Source organism: Chiloscyllium plagiosum, unplaced genomic scaffold (genome assembly GCF_037043375.1).
Source record: "Chiloscyllium plagiosum isolate Xiang-an unplaced genomic scaffold, Cpla_swu_hap1 HiC_scaffold_28, whole genome shotgun sequence".
NCBI lineage: Eukaryota > Metazoa > Chordata > Chondrichthyes > Orectolobiformes > Hemiscylliidae > Chiloscyllium > Chiloscyllium plagiosum.
The window spans coordinates 32,739,792-32,759,918 of NW_028270166.1; the positions used below are offsets into that span (position 1 = coordinate 32,739,792).

Below are 20,127 nucleotides of genomic sequence, written 5' to 3' on the forward strand. Positions count from 1 at the left end.
TTGAAAATAAGTGGAGAATTTTCCTTTCATAATGTGTATTTTTTTCTGATAATATGGACATCATCATTCATAATTTGTGATTATTAAACATTTTACAAAGAGTTATTGTTCTTGATCAGTCCATTATATTCCTTTGGGAGTTTTGAATGAGCAAGAATTTGCCCAGTAGGATTAATTTTATTTGTTCAAGTAGCCTGACAACAGTAAATGCCTAGACTTATCCATGAAAATAACCTCTTGGTTGTGGGAGTAGACATGGCTTCATGCCAGTAATATTTAATGTCTTCAGAATAAGAGAGGAGGAAATGTGCAAGGCCTGTGATCTGTACTGCTTTATTAACATTTATAGAATAAGAAATGGTATTTTTATTTTCCTCTGTTATTGATATTTTAGATTTTCTTTTGCTAGACATTTTTATTCTGATGTGTAGTTGCATAAAGTAGCATTGGAGGTTGGAGTTGTACCTAGCCCAAAGGAATATGGTTACGATTTTTAGAGACCAATCATTGTTAGCCCAAGGAGATAGATGCAGGTGTTTCTCTGGATAGTTAGTGATCTAGGCAAACTGAAGTACAATTTTCTGTATTCTGACCATTCACCACTCTTTTAGATATTGAAGTAGTGCTTTCCTACATGCAGCAAGACCTTGTCACCTTGTTAGTGTTCAGACTTGAGCTAATAAGTGACGAGTAATATTCAGCATTGTGGTGGTTGTAGGGTGGGGTCATTGGAATGTCACCAGAAACCCATCTGGACCAGTCACACAAATACTGTGATTACAAGAGCAGATGCAGGGCTGGGAATTCTGCAACAAGGGAATCCTCTTGATTGTATTCTGCACCTTGACCAAGGGTTTTTCTATCATCTACTAAGTATAAGTCAGGAACATGATGGAATACTCTCCATTTGCCGCACACCCATGAAGCTGAATATTATCACAGGACAGAGCAACCTACTTGATTGACACCACTTAAAGATGCATTGACAACAAGATCCACTGCAGCAATTTGCCAGGTTTGTTTTCTAACATTCTAAACCCATAATTTCAGTCTTCATTGTCAATATAGAAGTGCAGTATGGTTGCCATTACAAAAGAGAAAGTGCTAGAAAAGCTAAAAGGTCTTAAAATTGATAAATCTCCTGGCCCCGATGGGCTACATCCTAGAGTTCTGAGGGAGGTGGCTTTCAAAAGTCACTGGAGTCAGGGAAAGTCCCGGATGATTGGAAGATCGCTGTTGTGACCCCCCTTGTTCAAGAAAGGATCAAGACAAAAGATGGAAAATTATAGGCCAATTAGCCTAACCTCGGTTGTTGGTAAAATTCTAGAATCCATCATTAAGGATGAGGTTTCTAAATTCTTGGAAGAGCAAGGTCGGATTAGAACAAGTCAACATGGATTTAGTAAGGGGAGGTCGTGCCTGACAAACCTGTTGGAATTCTTTGAAGAGGTGACAAGTCGGTTAGACCGGGGAAACCCAGTGGATGTGATCTATCTAGACTTCCAAAAGGCCTTTTGATAAGGTGCCACATGGGAGGCTGCTGAGCAAGGTGTGGGCCCATGGTGTTCGAGGTGAGCTACTGGTATGGATTGAGGATTGGCTGTCTGACAGAAGGCAGAGAGTTGGGATAAAAGGTTCTTTTTTGGAATGGCAGCCGGTGACAAGCGGTGTCCCGCAGGGTTCAGTGTTAATGATCTGGATGAAGGGACTGGGGGCATTCTAGCGAAGTTTGCCAATGATACGAAGTTAGGTGGACAGGCAGGTAGTACTGAGGAAGTGGGGAGACTGCAGAAGGATCTAGACAGTTTGGGAGAGTGGTCCAGGAAATGGCTGATGGAATTCAATCTGAGCAAATGCGAGGTCTTGCACTTTGGAAAAAAGAATACAAGCATGGACTACTTTCTAAATAGTGAGAAAATTCGTAAAGCCAAAGTACAGAGGGATCTGGGAGTGCTAGTTGAGGATTCTCTAAAGGCAAACATGCAGGTTGAGTCCGTGATTAAGAAAGCGAATGCAATGTTGTCAATTATCTCAAGAGGGTTGGAATATAAAAGCACCGTTGTGCTACTGAGACTTTATAAAGCTCTGGTTAGGCCCTATTTAGAGTACTGTGTCCAGTTTTGGTCCCCACACCTCAGGAAGGACATACTGGCACTGGAGAGTGCCCAGTGGAGATTCACACGGATGATCCCTGGAAAGGTAGGTCTAACAAATGAGGAAATGCTGAGGATCCTGGGATTGTATTCATTGGAGTTCAGAAGATTAAGGGGAGATCTAATAGAAACTTACAAGATAATACATGGCTTGGAGAGGGTGGACGCTAGGAAATTGTTTCCGTTAGGCGAGGAGACTAGGATCTATGGACACAGCCTTAGAACTAGAGGGGGTAAATTCAGAACAGAAATGCGGAGACATTTCTTCAGCCAGAGAGTGGTGGGCCTGTGGAATTCATTGCCGCAGAGTGCAGTGGAGGCTGGGACGCTAAATGTCTTCAAGGCAGAAATTGATAAATTCTTGATGTCACAAGGAATTAAGGGCTACGGGGAGAATGCAGGTAAGTGGAGTTGAAATGCCCATCAGCCACGATTGAATGGCGGAGTGGACTCGATGGGCCGAATGGCCTTACTTCCACTCCTATGTCTTATGGTCTTAAGTGGGAGATGGCACGGGGCAGGGTGACACTAAGCACACAGACACACGCACACACGGCCGCCTGGCCACAATATGGAGAGAGACAGCAGAGCAAATACTGCCTGGGGCCACTAGAATGCCAGCACAATGAACTCACAACCTAGTTGATTCGTTTAAGGAGGGTGGTGGAGAGAATATACATGCGTAGCGTACACTGCCCACCGAGGTGTCTGGGTCCAGCCAATACCTTTAATAGAAATGCTAACAGTTTGATATGGACTCAGTATAGAGTGATAATGGTCAGGGTTGCAGTAATCGCCCTTCTCAGGAAGAGTGATAGGCGCCCATTACTACAGCAATGGACTTCCGTGTAGACATTGAAACAAACAGTGACCATGCTGAAATTAACAAAGGCTGTGCTGGAACTGACAATGGCTGCACCAAAGCTATTAAAAATTCTGCAATGTTTTCCATAAACAAGCCGTGTTACAGATAATAACCTCATCACTGACCTATTATTACTAAATGTATCTTGACGTGTTCCAGATTGAGAGAAGAATCGCAGCTGACCACTGTGCAGTTGGTGTCTTTCTCTCTCTGGAGCTCCGGTATTTCCTTGTACAGTAAACTCTGTCATTGAATTCTGACTCTGACTCCGAGGCTGGTGATTTTCCCCACAACAATGTGATAGTAGGCACATGGGAATGCCACCACCTAGAAGTTCTCCAGGTTGCTCAATATCTCTAGTTTAAAAGCTTTTCATCATTCCTTCAATTTTGCTAGTTCAAAAATCTGGGACTGTAATCCATATCAGCAGTGTGGATGTATCTCCATCAAATAAACAACAGTTCAAAAGATAGCTCGCTATTCCCTTGAGGACAATTCAGAATTGGCAACAAATGCTGGCCTGCCCGTGGCATTCGCGTTCCTGGTGTAGAAATTTGGGCAATAAATTGGATTAAATAAAAGTGAAGGCTATTCTGAAAATGCATTCACTTCATGATTAACATGTGAAATAAGGGCAAAATACATATTATACAACTTCAAATAATAGTGAATCTTAAGTGCAATGTGAATGGAATTGAGTCCTTGCTTTACAAGTTTACAGATTTTATAATAGGTTAAAGGTTTAGGTTAAAGTATCTGATGGGAACATAGAACTGGATGCAGGACTAGACTATTCTGCATTTCAAATCAGTTCTGTCATTTCATAAGACCATGGCTTATCTCGATTTGGTCTCAACTTCACTTTCTGGTCTGCCTTTCATAACCCTTGACTCCTTGCCTATCAAAAGTGTGTTTTGCTTAGCCATGAATAGTTTCAATTGCCAGACCGCTCCTGCTTCCTGGTGTAGAGATTTGAATACAGAACAACCTTAATTATCCGAAAAACCATTATCTGAATTTCGGATTATCAGAACAAGATCTCAAGGTCCCGTAAAAACACTATCCAATATCCGAACAATCTGTTATCCGAGCAAAATACTCCTTGCCCATCTCGTTCAAATAATCGAGGTTGTTCTGTATACTGATACGAGAAAAGTAGTCTGATTTCTGTGCCTTACAAGGGAGATAATATGTTCTTAAATAGTGTCCCTTGGTTCCAGCCTCTAACATAAGGGGAAACATTCCATCTGCATTCATCCTGTGAATTTCCTCAGAATCTCCTGTTTCAATTGGCTGATCTTTCATTCTTTGAAACTCATAACCTGATGCCCTTTGGAAATCCAAGTCCACCATTCGCCACTGGTTCTCTTTTATTCACCTTGATACTTCCTCAAATTTCTAACAAATTAGTTAAGCACGGTTTCCCTTTAACAAAATTATGTTGACTCTGTCTGATCCTGTAATAATTTTCACAACCTAGTTGATTCGTTTAAGGAGGGTGGTGGAGAGAATATACATGCGTAGCGTACACTGCCCACCGAGATGTCTGGGTCCAGCCAATACCTTTAATAGAAATGCTAACAGTTTGATATGGACTCAATACAGAGTGATAATGGTCAGGGTTGCAGTAATCGCCCTTCTCAGGAAGAGTGATTAGCGCCCATTACTACAGCAATGGACTTCTGTGTAGACATTGAAACAAACAGTGACCATGCTGAAATTAACAAAGGCTGTGCTGGAACTGACAATGACTGTACCAAAGTATCCTGCTATAACCTTTTTAATTGCAATTCCAGCAGTATCCCTATGACAGATGTTGGGCTAATTAGTCAATAGTTGCCTTTGATCTATCGCCTGGCTTTTTTGGATAACAGTGTGATATTTGCTACTTTCTAATCTGCTGGACTCTTCCAGAATATAAGGAATTTTGGAAGATTATCAACAGTGCCTCTACTGTCTTTTCTGACCACTTCTTTAAGCATCCTGGGATATAGGCTGTCTGGTCCTGGCAACTTATCAATCTTCAGTTTTCTTAACCTTTAACACCTTTTCCCTGTTGATGGTAATTGTTTTAAGTAATTCTCTCTTTCTTGCACTTATTGATTTTCAAGAATTTTTGAGAAGTTTCTGAAGTCTTTCATAGTGAAGATGAATACAAAATACATGTTCAGTTCCTCTGCCATTTTTTATTTTCCATTATCAATTCTTAAGATCCTCATTCTAGAGGATCAACACAAGTTTCAGTTTTAGATAGTAACAAGCTTCCTTTGCAAGGAAAGGACTGTCAGTGTATATATTGTGATCTAGCTTTCTTACCTACTTTATTTTTTTTTGTAATCATATTTTGCTGATTCATAACTGTTCAATTTTCTGACTCACCACTAATATTTGTAGATTTGTCTCACATTTCCTTCATTTATATACAAAATTAACTTAATATTTTACCTTAACTTTAGCAATAGATGTTGCCTCTTTCTCAACATTTTTCTCACTGGGATAACCCTTTGATGAGATTATTAAATATTTTCCTAAAAATTTACACTGTAAATTAACTTAATATTTTACCTTAACTTTAGCAATAGATGTTGCCTCTTTCTCAACATTTTTCTCACTGGGATAACCCTTTGATGAGATTATTAAATATTTTCCTAAAAATTTACACTGTAAATTTTTACCTAATTCTTCTGCCTAATTTCCCAGTTCCTGTTAGCCACTTCTGCCTTAATAGACTTGTAGTTCTCTTTATTAGATATGTTTAAAAAAATTAACCTTAGACCCACACTTCTCTCTTCAAACTGAATGTAAAATCAGTTTGATTGCTATCGTCTAGATGCTCCTTCACATGAGGTTATTGATTAATCTTTCACATTATACATTGACCTCTAGGATAGTTTGCTCCTTTTTAGCTCTGGAACATAGCACAGTTGGAAAATGTCTTGAATACACTCTCACTACAAAATTATGAGGGGCATGGATAGCGTAAATTGGCAAAGTCTTTTCCATGGGGTCAGGGAGTCCAGAACTAGAGGGCATAGGTTTAGTGTGAGAGGGGAAAGATATAAAAGAGACCTAAGGGGCAATGTTTTCACACACAGGTGGTATGTGTTTAGAATGAGCTGCCAGAGGAAGTGGTGGAGGCTGGTTCAATTGCAACATTTAGAAGGTACTTGAATGGGTATATGAATAGGAAGGGTTTGGAGGGATATGGGCCGGGTGCTGGCAGGTGAGACTAGATTGGGTTGGAATATCTGGTCGGCATGGACGAGTTGCACCGAAGGGTCTGTTTCCATGCTGTACATCTCTCTGACTCTATAACTAGTTTTCCAAGCTGCATCTGCCAAACTACATGTAGCTTAATAATGTACATGATTTAGAATGGTGCAGGTTAATTCATGTAAAAAAAAAAAAATTTTGATGAGTTTGGAAGTCATGTGATGTGAATCATTTGATTTTTATTGCATGAAGCTCTTTTTAAATATGCATCTTGGTTTTTAGGAACTCCAGTTAATCGGATTCCCATTATGGCTAAGCAGGTTCTGGACCTCTACATGCTCTACGCACTGGTCACTGAGAAAGGAGGCCTAGTGGAAGTCATTAATAAGAAGCTTTGGAGGGAGATTACCAAAGGTCTCAACCTACCCACCTCTATCACAAGTGCTGCCTTTACACTCAGAACTCAGTGAGTTTAAAAATTAAGCTTTAAACTGTCTGTGTTTGCTGGAACAGCTCAGTGCTATTTTAAAACTTAGCAAGCAACTGGATTATGTCTATTTATAAATGAAAATGTCTGTCTGGTATTTCATCACAAATCTTGAATAGTCAGTAATCTTTACCATAATGGTCAGTTGTCAATTGTGACAACTTGCAAATGACTTGACCCAAGTCCTCCATGGTTTTCTGGATAAGATATTAAACAGAGATCCTGTTTTTTTTTCTCCATCTATTGGAAATAAAAATTCCACGATGTAATTTCAAGAACAAGAAGGTGTCCCGTGACCTGGTCAATATCTCGTAGCAGTTATTATTAACACAGATTACCCTTGTTTAATACCATTGCCTTTCTTTACATTATAGAATGATCAAAAGTAATTCAATTTATTTTGGGTTGATCGCAAGTCGTCAACAGCATTATATAAATGCACCGTTGTTCATTCTTAACAAATTTATATCTTCTGAATTTAAATCAACATTATAAAATATTGGGCTTTTAATATTTCCACTTATTTATGCTCTGTTTTACATTCTTATTGATACATGCTATTATGATGAACTAGAATAGGAAAAATATTTTTGTGGTTCCTAGTTTTGTCTTTGTGCTGTGCAAATATAAGCTGTTGTTAATTAAGTTCTATACAGTCAAAACCCAATTCATCTTGTATAAATTAGTTCAAGAGCTGATTTGGAATGTTTGGACTCTGAAAACCTATCGAGTGAGTGTGGTTTCTGATTAACCCCAGAGGTCACATTTCTACTGTATTTATGGACATTACAGCTCTGAATTTTGTCATTCAAAATGACATGCACAGGTGATGTGATTATAGTCACCCGTTATGTTTGTAAAAATTAATCTGATAGTGCAGTACAATCAGGATAATATAGTTTTGTGTACGCTTGTGTGCAATTTGACTGTAATATTTATTTATTGAGAGCTCTTTCCTTCTTTCAGCCTGGCATATCAAATATCACCTTATTCTGAGTGAAGATCATATTTTAAAATTAAATATACTATAAAGTTGTTCACTTTGCTTTACTCTCCAGTTTCAAAAAACAAGTCAATGTAATAATATTATCCTTCCAGCATGCAGGTGAAAAATTTAAAATATTTATATCTTTCCATAATTTGCCCATCTGAGAATTTCATTTTACTGTAATCTGTTGTCCACCACTTATGCAAGAAACAGAACTTCATACTTAAATATGTTTGTAATTGGTATAGCTGTTGCTGATTATAGTTGTCCTGCTCTGAAGATTTGCCTGATATTGACCATTGTACCTGTAATGTAAATTTCCCCATAATTTTAAATCTCCTGTTCATATATAACATATTTGTGCCTACATTTTTGCAGATATATGAAATACCTTTATCCATATGAATGTGAGAAGAGAGGACTGAGCTCTCCAAATGAACTGCAGGTTGCTATTGATAGCAATCGACGAGAGGGTCGAAGACATGGCTTTGGATCACCACTTTATAGCTATTCTCCTAGTGGAACGTCATCAGTGTTATCCTCTCCCAAATTGCAAGTGCCTACACTAAATTTGGCAACAACTAATGGCAGCCCTATAAATCAGCTGGTAAAAATAAAGAAAGGTATTTCATTCAATTTGTTGTATGATTTATAAGAATTAGAACTGCTAAAGTTGAACCTATTGCAATCTTGTCTTTTGCTTTTGGAAAGTACTATTTATATTGAAGCATTTCAGCTTCCTAATTATTACATACATAGAATTTCATGGAGTGTGTAGGTCACTGACTTCAACAGACCTAGACCAATGTTTGCCAAGGCCCTGCAAGTCTTAAGGTTTCTGCTGTGCTCATTCTGACTTCTCGCACACCCTCGTATTCTAAATGCTCCACTACTGCCTTGTCCTTGACATCTCAGCTTCTTTTATCTCTCACAGATTTCCTTTCTTAAAATCTGGCTCTTTGTTAAAAATTTGTCTCATTTGTCTTTCTGCAACCCTCTCTTTTTATTAATCTTATTCATGGCAACTCATCAGATTTTAATAAGTTAAATTTGCCTTGTAAATGGAAAATCCTAGAGGAAGTTTATTCTTGAACAAATTATAACTTCACTCATGACCAACGCAAATTTCCATCAGAGTTTCAGTGACAAAGATTTGGTGTGAGGGCAGATTTTTCCCTTCTCCAGCCCAAATGTATTGAAGTTGGTGGTCATACCCACTACTGCCAATAACTAATTCTTAATGTTGGTTATTCCCGAAGCTGAGTAACATGCTCCTGGGCCTAAGAATTACATTTCTCTTATCATGGAGGATTTTCAGAATTTAGAAATTTCTTTCCAATCTCTACCTCCTCTTGAGTAGTCAAAGAGTTGCTAAACAAGTGTCTCTGCTCTGGGTTATGGATCATCATGCATTTTCCCAATACTCACTGTTCCTCCAATCAGATGTGATTTCCCTCCCACACCTACTGCTAATAAGCACACTAATGGTATGCAGTTAGACATACTGGCAGCAAGAATAGGAGAGAGGAAACCTGAGACTGAAGGAACAGCTAGCTGCAGGAAAGTGAGCACTGGGGCAACAAGAAGAGAACTTCTGCCCTAAATTCTGAGTGAGATAGGTGCTTACTTTATCATAGGTAAGAAAACTGCTGGGTGGACTAAATTGACTGGAACTTTAGTTGATCCATCTATCAAAGGTACAAAGGAGTGAGTTTGTTGAGGAGGAGGAGTTGTGAAGAAGGGCTCTGGGTGAGTGGGAAGTCGAGGTTGCAAAAACAGGCTGCTGATGGGGTGTCTAGATGGAGAAGATGGAGTTGGCATGGGTAGCTGAGTAAGTGAGTTTGTGAAGATGGGCTATTGATTGAGTCTGGATCAGTGGTGCTGGAAGAGCACAGCAATTCAGGCAGCATCCGAGGACAGGCAAAATCGACATTTCGGGCAAAAGCCCTTCTGTTTGGTGGGATTTACAAAAGCGCTTATCAGAGGAATAGTAAAAATAGATTAATTATCATGGGCACAGATGGTTATCTGTAATGTGTAATTATATTGATTTGCTAAACATGTAGTAAAAAGTGGGGCAAAAGCTGCCTGTAAGGATACATGAAAATTTGGTAACACCTAAGGAGAAATATTTGATCATAAAAGGTTTTGGAACCATGGCTTTACGATTTGGCACTTTTCTGTTTGCACAGAATTTATTAGACACAAGGAGCCATAATATTTTGATGAAATTGTAAGTGATTAACAAATGATGGAAATTTCATCCTTTGATTCTTCTTAAATGGTGTAGAACTTGTACCATAACAAAAATGGTGGACTATTGGTACTATGCTAAGAAAAAGTAACAGGCACAGCAAAAAAATTTGGAATTGCTTTTTCTTGTTATAAGCCTTGTAATTCCTTCTAGTATACTTCTTACTGACATTTATGAATATTCTGGTCTTACTTTGTTTTGCAGAGGAGGATTCAATTATTCCACTGTCTTTGGGAGGCAGATTACCTGTGTCACTGACTGGTCACCAGGTAGCAGCAGCACAGGCTGCTGCAGCACAGGCTGTAGTTGCTGCACAAGCTACAGCATTAGATCAATTGAGAGAGAAATTGGAGTCTGGAGAGCCTCCAGAGAAGAAGATGGTAGTTGGGGTGGATGAGCAGCAACGGTTGATGCAACGTGCTATCCAACAGAATCTACTTGCCATGACAGCTCAGATACCAATGAACATCAGAATCAACAGTCAAGGTATAATAATGTTCTGAACTGCTAGATCAGAATGGCTCTCCTTTCTAGTAAGCCTATATCTTGATATTGATGCCAATGATATTTTAGAGAAACTGTGCTGGAAATAGTGGTGTTACTATTTAAATTTGTCTTTGTTGATCTGCTGAACACTGAATTCTGTGCATCTCAAGCTGGTAGCATTGATTTCTGGATTGAGCTCTCCCTGGGTCAGGGCTTGGATTAACAAAAAAAAAACAAAGTCCTTTTTATTAAATAATCATTTCTACCACAGAAAGTGGTTGAGACTAAAACATTGAATGTTTTCAAGAAGGAGTTAGGTATAGTTTAAGGGCCAAAAAGATGAAATGGTATGGGGAGAAAGCAGGAACAGGATATTGATTGGATGATTGGCCATCATCATATTGGATGGTGGAGCAGGTTTTATGTCCTATTTTCTCTGTTACAAGTGGAAATATTCTAGAATGCACAAATTAATATTTTGTTGTTATTTTTCTGAGAAGACGTTTGGGTGGGAGACTTGATTGGTCTGATTGTCACCTATACATCATTAAACTACAGCCCTGCAGTTTGGTGTGTTATGAATGCAAGGTCATAAGATTAAGTTTAATTTGTCTCTTTTAAGAGAAAGTAGAATTAATTGAAAAGAAAATATGTTGTGAAATTGTACTGTACTTTACCTGGCAACAGGCTGATGATTGCAATAGGGACAGGAGGCCCATGTTAAGACTTACTGACTCTGCATTCTATGTTCCATACTCATGCACAAAGAGAGGCATGCCTTGTGCTGATTTGTAGCTCTTGGGCAGTCTAGAAAAATTCAATACAGTGAGAGCAAGAGAGACCAGAACAGCAGTTGCTACAGTATGCAAAGAGGAAGACATTAGTTAGTTACTAGACAAAATGCTGAGGAAAGCTTGTCTATTGGTTGAAGAGAAGGAATGTATCGCAATTTAAGGATATTGGAAGATTTGCACTGGTGAGGCCTGGAAAAAATCATTGGAGTCAATCTTGCAGTTAAAAGTTGATTTGAAATTCTTGGAGAATTAAGGGAGGGGATCTTCTCTGTCACTGGACATTGATTTGGCAAATTGGAGAGGCATGAACGATGTTGAAAGCTGCGCATGACTGTAGACTGTTTCCTGAGAAACCCATGCTGTGGAGAGCATGCACATAAACATGCAAAAAAGCAAGTACATAAGCAGTACATGGTTATTTGTTGCAATAAGACATCAATGAGTGTTATCTTTTCTGCTTTTTAGTTGATTTTTTTAGCTTTTTTGGTGACAATAAAAATCATAACTTCTAATCTTGTCAAGTGCTTCCTTTAAGTTTGGAAATTCAGATTTTGTTTTGCAAATAGTTGTTAGTCTCTACAGGGCTTGTTATAAATAGGGGTCTCTTGAAAGCTATGCATCCACAGTTGGGAGCAAATACAGTGGAATTTGCCAGAGTTGAGTGCAAAAGATTGCACAGTTATTTTTGCTGTATTCATTGAATGAGCAGAACGATTGTCTCTCTCTGTTGCTTACGCATTTCTAGAAGGAATTGAATAGTACAAATCTGAATTTGAAAGACATGAGAAAGGGAAAATCTTGACTCCAGGGAAAGAAAGGAAATTAGTGAACTTGAACTCGGTATGAAGGAAAGCTTGGATTACACAAAGAGGTGTTAACATGAAGAATTAGATCAGATTTAACTTGTTTTGGTTTGGCAAGGAACATTACATAGTGCCAACATTACATAGTGCCAAATATATTTTGTCATTTGAGAAATATGCTACAAAGTTAGAATGTTGTAAGAAAGTTGGGCTGTCTTCTTGCAAAGCACATTCCTGGGGAAGTGTCAAAGTGTGCTAATCCTTTTCAGACATTAAAATCAATTAACAATGATACTGTGAAGTTTGATACTTGCATTGTATGTGAGTTAGTGTCAGAGGTTTACAGACAAGTTAGAATTCCAAGGCAAGGAACAGAATCAGACATTTGTAGAATTTGGTGGAGGAAAGAAAGACAGAGATATTTCCTATCTCTTGGTCAACATTCACCCCTTAATACTGAAAAGTGTTTAAATGCTAAATATTATTTTCTGTTTGTGGACCTTTCTATATACACAACTGCTGTCATTCTTGCTTACAGATAACAGCCCACAACTTGACAGGATAAAAGTAGTACGTTGGCCCCTCATTCATGGTGAAAGACGCAGTACGAGTTAACAGTCTTTGAGTTGTTTCAAATAATTAGAAAATATTTAGTATACAATGTTTACATTATAGCGTTAAGTAAATTTATCTTGTGTTTTCGTCAATATTGTGATGACTTTGACTTTGATTTGGAGTAGTACAGCAAGGAAAGTTTGTAAATTCTTTAAAATGTCTTTCATGTTATTAAGAAATTTTATAAAGTACTTTTAAGATTTTGCATGAATTGCTAATTGCAATTTCATTGGGTAATAAACAGTGGTCTGAAGCTGTCAGCTGTCAGACAGTAAGGATAGCTGCAGCTGTAGAGAGAACAGAGAAGGCACATTTGCAAGGAGTTATGTGTGCATGTGTCTGTATGTATATGGTTTAAATGGAAGTCAAAGGTAGGGCTTCAGCCAGGATTGTGAATTGGACAACTTTACTGCTGCTATTTCAGTTTTGCCAGGGCCAACCAGACTGTTTAGCAGGATTTATTGAAGAGATTAGGTAAAAGAGCCTGTGTGGGATCAGTGCCATCAAGATTGTATAAGAGAAGAAGGTTCTGAAGTAGTGTGCCATTTAGGTGAGAACTGTTTCCAGCCACTTCAGTTCAATGAGGGCAAAATTATTGAGTGGGAAGGTGTGATTTCCCAAAAACCAGAGACTTGAGTTAGAGAACTTTGGAACTGCACATGATTTAATATTGTGGGAATTGATGGGGATGCTTAAAGTGTTAATAAGGTGTATCTTTGTCAATTTTTTTTCTCTTTGAAATATCATTTGCCTGTTAATTCATATTTAATTAGTGGTGTTAAATTCCTCCCACAATCTAAAGCTGTACAGGTTAGATGAATTGGCCATGCTAAATTGCCCATAGTGTTCAGGGGTGTGTGGGTTAAGTGTATTAATCAGGGGTAAATATGGAGTAATAGGGTAGGGGAATGGGTCTGGATGGCTTACTCTTTGATGGATCTGTGTGAACTTGTTGGGCCAAATGGCCTGTTGCCACACTGTAGGGACTCTATGATGATGAAAAGTGACATTTTTTGGTAAGTTTGTTTGGGGGCCATTTAGTATATTTGTTCAGTTCACTTTGATTCCATCCACAGCAATTGTAACAAAGTACATGTTCTGAAATCTGCATGTGCTCCTTTTTGCACGTTAAGCGCTGAGGTTTCTTTTAAGTGAAATTGCCTGCAGTGCTGAAAATGTCGATGAATTGTTCGTGATGAAACAGAGTTTGCCACTAAATAGTTCCCCATTTAGATTGTGATCTAATTTTTGTCACAAATAGTTTTATACAAACTAAATTTTGGACCAGCCTGATAAGTCAATGCAGTGACTGTAGCGATTCTTACCCCATACCTTGGCTAGAGGATTGCATAAGTAATGTAGGCAGTTGAGCCTACATTACCAAGATAGATTTACTCAAGTACTGGCAGGTTCTTTTGACTGTCTTTGCAAAGAAATCTGTCTTTGTAACACTAGGTTATACTAGTATAAGTCATGCCATTTGTACCCCCAATTGATCTCTGAAATGCCCCTACCACCTTTCAAAGGCTGATTAACCAAACAGTGTCAGGCTTTTTTAATTGTGTAGCATGCTTAGACAACCTTCTAGTGGACAGTGACACAAGGAAAACATTCGAAGTTCAATTAGTTCAACCAAAAATAGTCAGTTGATCTGATGGCCAATTTCACAAGAAGCAAGAAGTGACCTGTGAGTCGCATAGTGGGGCAAAGATGAGTGATCTCCAGGGCTGTGAAAATACAAGCAGCAATAAGTTCTCCATTCCAACAATGAAATGGGAAGTTAATAGGTTCTTGGAGGTTTACCAAAACTTTGTCCCAGATTTCAGCACAGTAGCTATGCCACGAGCAGATCTACATTTGAGAAAAACAAAGGTAGTATGAACTGAGAAATGCCAAACAGCTTCTAAAAGACTGAAGGCCTTTCAACATGTAAGCTTTTCTTTGCAAGTACAAACTTTAACCAAGTATTTAAAGCAACCATTGGGGGAAGAGGCTGACCTCCTACAGAAAGACAAATCCAGAATAGAGACCAATTGGCTATCTCTCCAAAAAGCTAAAGCAGCATCTAGAATGGTATTCCATGAGGAAGGAAACTTATTATAGGCTTTAAACATGTTAAGATTTGTCTGAAATGGGTACTCTGAGATCACAGTTAATTGTGACCACAGAGTGGTGCTGGAAAAGCACAGTGGGTCAGGCAGCATCCGAGGAGCAGGAAAATTGACGTTTTGGGCAGGAGCCCTTCATCAGAAGGTGTTGTGTGATTTTTAACTTTGTACAACCCAGTCTAACACCGGCATCCCCAAATCGCTCTAATCTTGACTCTGATCTCCAGCATCTGCAATCCTCACTTTCGCCTATTTGTGACCACAGTACGTGAATTTTTGTGGAAATGTTTAAGACCGAGAATACCAGTTTATTCCATTAGATTTTGTTCCTTCATCTGTACCACCTGAAAATCTCCCATGTTGCTGGAAAATCCAGGGTTATTGCTGATGTCCCCTCGAGGGTGTAGACTTGTGGTTAGAACTGAAAAGATAATGTTGAGGTTAAAAGAATGAATGTCTGAGTGTGTTGTTCATTTTTAAATTACTTTTCTTCCTTTTGTAATGAAGCTAGTCTTGTAGGTAAGATGTCATGATAACTGATCAGAAACCTAAAATATTTATAGATAATTGAACTTTTAATTACAACTTTTTTTTTTTGAAAGTTGAGCTTAGGTTCAAATGATGACTGTGGATATAAATTTTTAGTTTCTTTCTGGAGAGGCACGCTGTCACAACTGAAGATGCCAGAAGAACTTCAAGCAACAAACCAACAACCCACTGGACAGTGATATCTGTGGCTACAGAGAGAAAAAAGGGGTTGACAACACTGTACTGCACTCTCACAACAGACCGTACCAAACTGCAGAAATGTTTGTGTTTCCCCTTTCAAAGTATACAAGAATGGATTAAAAGATGGTAGCTGTTTTTGTGGTGGTGATTGTGATAACTATTGGTCAATGCAGTGGGATAAGTGTTAATTGCGTTTCAATTTTTAATTATATGCAGATGGGGTAGGCTTTAACTAGGAATTCACTTGTGCTGTCATGATGGGAACCAATTGAAATGGAGGTGGTTCAATTCGAACATGCATGTCTTGTATGTCTTTGTAAATGAAAGTTTATAACAGTGTGTAAAGACGGGCTCAATTTTTCATATCAGCTTCAGATAGTAGATGAGGTCTTGTTTCAATGTCTTATTTAAAAGTTGGCGGCATTGGAGTGCCAGCACCAATTTTTGTTCTCAAATCCTAGATGGTGACTTGAACCCACAACACTTTTAACTCAGAGGTAAGAGTGTGAATAACTGAGCCATGCCTGATACAGAAGACCATAAAGGAGGTTGGACTTGTTGACTGTGTTTGATTGAACAAGAGCTGTCCAGGAAGATGGAAGGATAGTGATGAGAAGAAAGGAGGAACATTTATATAGAAGCTTTCATGTTGTCAGGGCATTCTATAAAGTGCTTCAACAACTGCGTTACTTTTTAAGTGTAGTCCCCAAACAACAAATAATGGATTAACTATTTATGGCTCTGTTGATTGAGGCTTAAATGTATATCAGGACACTGGGAGAGCTCCACCCCTCTTTGAAAAGTACAATGGCAGCCTTTTCTCTCTTTCCTACTTTTCATGACAAATTTAACCATCATTTGTGGGTTTGATAAAGTTCTGACATGTGGGTGACTACAAAAGCCAATAATTACAAAATAATGGAAAGTTTGCGTAATTCTGAATATTCCATAATTGTGTTATGGTGCAGAATGCGCAGGTCTCCTTAATTTGCAGAATAAAAACTAAAGGTCTAGTGTGCTCTGCATTTTAAGCCCATAGCTCATATGTTGTCAGGTTGAATTCATTAAAGTCTCAATTATTTACCTACTATTTGAGTTTTGTATAACAGGATTGGGCTGTCTCATAGTTTCTTATTTGTGGAGTTGCTTTTTTTTAACTTGTTCAAGGCCATTAATTGCCCATCCCTAATTGTCTATGAGAAGGTGGAATTGAGCCGTCTCCTTAAACCGTTACACTCTATGTGGAGCAAGTACACCCACAGTGCTGTTAGGGAGGAAGTTTTAGGAATTTGACCCAGCAACAGTGGAGGAACAGTCATGTAGTTCCATGCTAGGATAGGATGTGGCTTGGATGGGAGCTAGGAGGTGGTGGTGTTCTTGTGCTTTTGCTACCTTGTCCTTTTGGATGGCAGAGATTGCAGATTTGGAAGGAGCTTTGCTGAGCTGTTGGAGTGCATTACCTACATATCAAACCCGTATCTTTGGTAAAGTGAGTGCAAGTCGAAGGTATTAGTGAGTTGCCAGTCAAGCAGGCTGTTTCACCATGAATCGTGTTGAGCATCTTGGATGTTGTTTGAGCTGCATTCATCCAAACAATTCTAGTATTCTAGTGCATTGTTGATTTGTGCTTTTGGACCTCATGGACAAGCTTTCAAGAGTCACAGGTGATGTAGCCACCACAGAATTCCCAGCCTTTCATATGCCCTGGCAGCCACAGTATTTCTGTGGGTTAGTTCACTTCAGTGCTGTCCCCCAAGATGTTGTTAGTGGGAGATTCAATGATGATATTGCCCATTGAATTTAATGGCGCTGGTTGGATTTTGTATTCTTAGACATGGTTATTGCCTGGCACGTATGTGAAAGTTGCTTGCTAGTTATCAGGCTAGGCCTGAATGTTGTCCAGGTCTTGCTGTATTTAGATACTTGAGTGCTTCATTGTCTGAGAAACCTGAATCCACAATGATGGTGGACTTTTGAATGAATTGCTGGCTTGGATTTCCTTTCCTTCTCTTTTCTCTCTCTCTCTATGCATTTGCTTCCAAAGAGAGCTGTTTCATTTTTTAAAAATTTGTTTGTACTAGTAACAGCGATCCTGGCAAGCCTCTCTGAGGATTTAAGTTTATATATCAAACTCCGTGAAACCTTCAGAGACCTTCTAGTGCTTTCTTTGGTCAACATGAGAATGTACACCAGTGTCAAGCTCTGCAAAGAAAACTTGCTTTGGTAAATGATTGATGGGTGTTTTGGTCGTATAAACAGCTCAACTCGGTTGTGACTGACTATCTGTTGTGCATGTTTGACATGTCAGCTCGGTGAACATTTCACTGGTACTTTTTTTTCCCTGCCATCTCATCTTCAAAGGTTTTGATTGTAGCTCAAGTGAATGTAGTTGAGCTTCTTGGATTCCTGCATGGTCTCATTGGCAATATGGGCAGTTGAGTATATGCTGGTGAGAGCAATGAACTCATCCACTACTAACATGTTTGGTGGTGGATGGAAACCTTGGATCTAAGAAGGCCTTTTCTGGCACAATTTGGTACATTCATTTGGTTTACTTTTTGTTGACTGTAAGGCTCATGTTGTTCTCTCCAATGCATGCAACAAATCCATGCTGCATTGCATTTCCACCTTTGAAACAGCAACCAGTGCACAATGACCTTGGAAACTTTGGTCTTTGTCTAGAGTTGTCTCAGATTAAGCAAATCCTGGTTCTTATGATATCTGGTTTTGATGTTAGTATTGCTAACTTTGAAGGCATTAGAGAAGAAAATCAAAGAGGGTGTACGCTAGCATGCAGTTATATTTAACTTCTTTAGCAATTGGAAATCGATCAGAAGATTCACGGTCATTTAGGGTATACATTGATATGCTGTCATTAAACTGCTGGGCAATTATGATGAATTTCCAAGGGTAGCCAAACTTGTGCATTACCTTCCAAAAGCCTTCATGGCTAATTCTGTCAAATGTCTTGGTCAAGGCAACTAACATGGTCTAGAGGTCTGTGTTCTGTTTTTCACATTTTTCCTGGATCTGTTTAACTGCAAACATTATATCAGCCCTTTTTATTCTTGACCTTTTTTGAAATTGCACTGATCGTCTAAAGGAGATGCTAGTATTGATGTTGTGTTAAGTAGATCAGAGGGATTCCTGTGAAGATTCTGGCAGCAATGGGGCGGAGTGGAATTCCTCTAATGACTCTGATAAAATTGGTGTTATTTCTGCCTATGCTATTTGTTACGATAAGGGGTAAACCCTCCTGCTTAATTTAAACCAGCAACACAGAAAAGATTTATCCCATGTAGTAATCTATGAAAATTTAAAAGGCCAAGAACTGGATAAAATGAAAGTAACAACTGTATTTCTTAAAGTATAACAGAGAATAATTAACTAACAACTATTTACAACTCTTCCTCTAACTTATTGTTTACCTTCCCCTTCTACAATAGTATAAAACCCCCTGATTAAGATTTACTAAAATTCAACTTTTCAAAAACCAGCCAAACGTCGGATCTTCTTTCCTTTTTCTTGGGGATTTCTGCATCACAGGTTACTGATCGATAAAGGTACCTTTTTAAGAGAGCTATTCTCTGGGCAGTCTGCAGATGTCATTGGCTTGGCAGTTCTCCTCTCAATTGTCTGAATTTCCCTGGTCTTATACCCCCCCCCCCATCGAGCATCAGATTGTGTCATTGGCTTTTAAGATTGTCCGTCTACCAAATTCAAACTTGATTGTAGTTTGGTATTTTTTTGGAGTATAATTTAAACTGATTGGCCTAATTCAAATCTGATTTGTCATTTCCAGGCAACCCAGTTAATCTAGCTTTCAACCAAATGTTACATTGTTACCTTATTCAGAACACTTCGTGCTGCCAGGTAGTTCTGTTAGCTTTTAACTCTGAAAGGTACAGTACACCCACATCTTCATAATAAGTTCGAGTATGGAGAAGTTCTTACAGAATACTTCTTTGTCCTCGTAAACTGAGGGTTCAGTGACTATTGCATTGATTTCTAATTTTTAGACCTCCACTGGGACAGCATGTGCTTCTGTAAATTTGTCATTAGGCAGAAGTGTGGTTGCATTCTTCACATAACAATGGGAGATTCCTCAAGGGGGCAGTTGATGTTAACCATGTTGATTGTGTCTTCATAATTTGAGGATGTAATTAAGTGTTCTGCTCACCATTTTATTAATTGGACTTTTTATGTCAGAACTTTCTACTCCTCAGCACTAAAGATTGAGATAAGCCAGTAGACTGGTGTCAATAGGCAGATGTCAGAGCATCATAGAATTTCTTCTAGTCTTTGGGTCTGCATATAACTGAAGATTGGTCAGCTTTCTGATTCAACCAAGTGTTTTGCATCTCTGAGCTTGTATTGGATAGTCCTGAAAATGGTAGGCATTGTATTTTGATAGGGGTGATTTGTCAAAGAGTCATATAGCATGGAAACAGACCTTTTGGTCCAACCAGTCCATGCCAAATATAATCCCAAAATAAACTATTCCCACCTGCCTGCTCTTGGCCCATATCCCTCCAAACGTTTCCTATTTGTGTACTTATTCAAATATATTTTAAACTTTGTACTGACATCCATCACTTCCTCAGAAAGCTCGTTCCGTATGTGAAGTACCCT

General features: G+C 38.7%; 1 protein-coding gene across 2 annotated transcripts in view; it reads left to right on the forward strand.

Moving 5' to 3' along the window:
- arid3a (AT-rich interaction domain 3A) overlaps nt 1–20,127 on the forward strand; it is a 109,766-nt gene that overhangs the window by 71,321 nt on the left and 18,318 nt on the right. For both annotated transcript variants that reach the window (XM_043721024.2, XM_043721025.2), the window contains exons 3-5: nt 6,514–6,697; nt 8,085–8,329; nt 10,165–10,446. In XM_043721024.2, the coding sequence (XP_043576959.1) occupies nt 6,514–6,697; nt 8,085–8,329; nt 10,165–10,446 (711 nt within the window). The remainder of the gene's footprint in view (nt 1–6,513; nt 6,698–8,084; nt 8,330–10,164; nt 10,447–20,127) is intronic.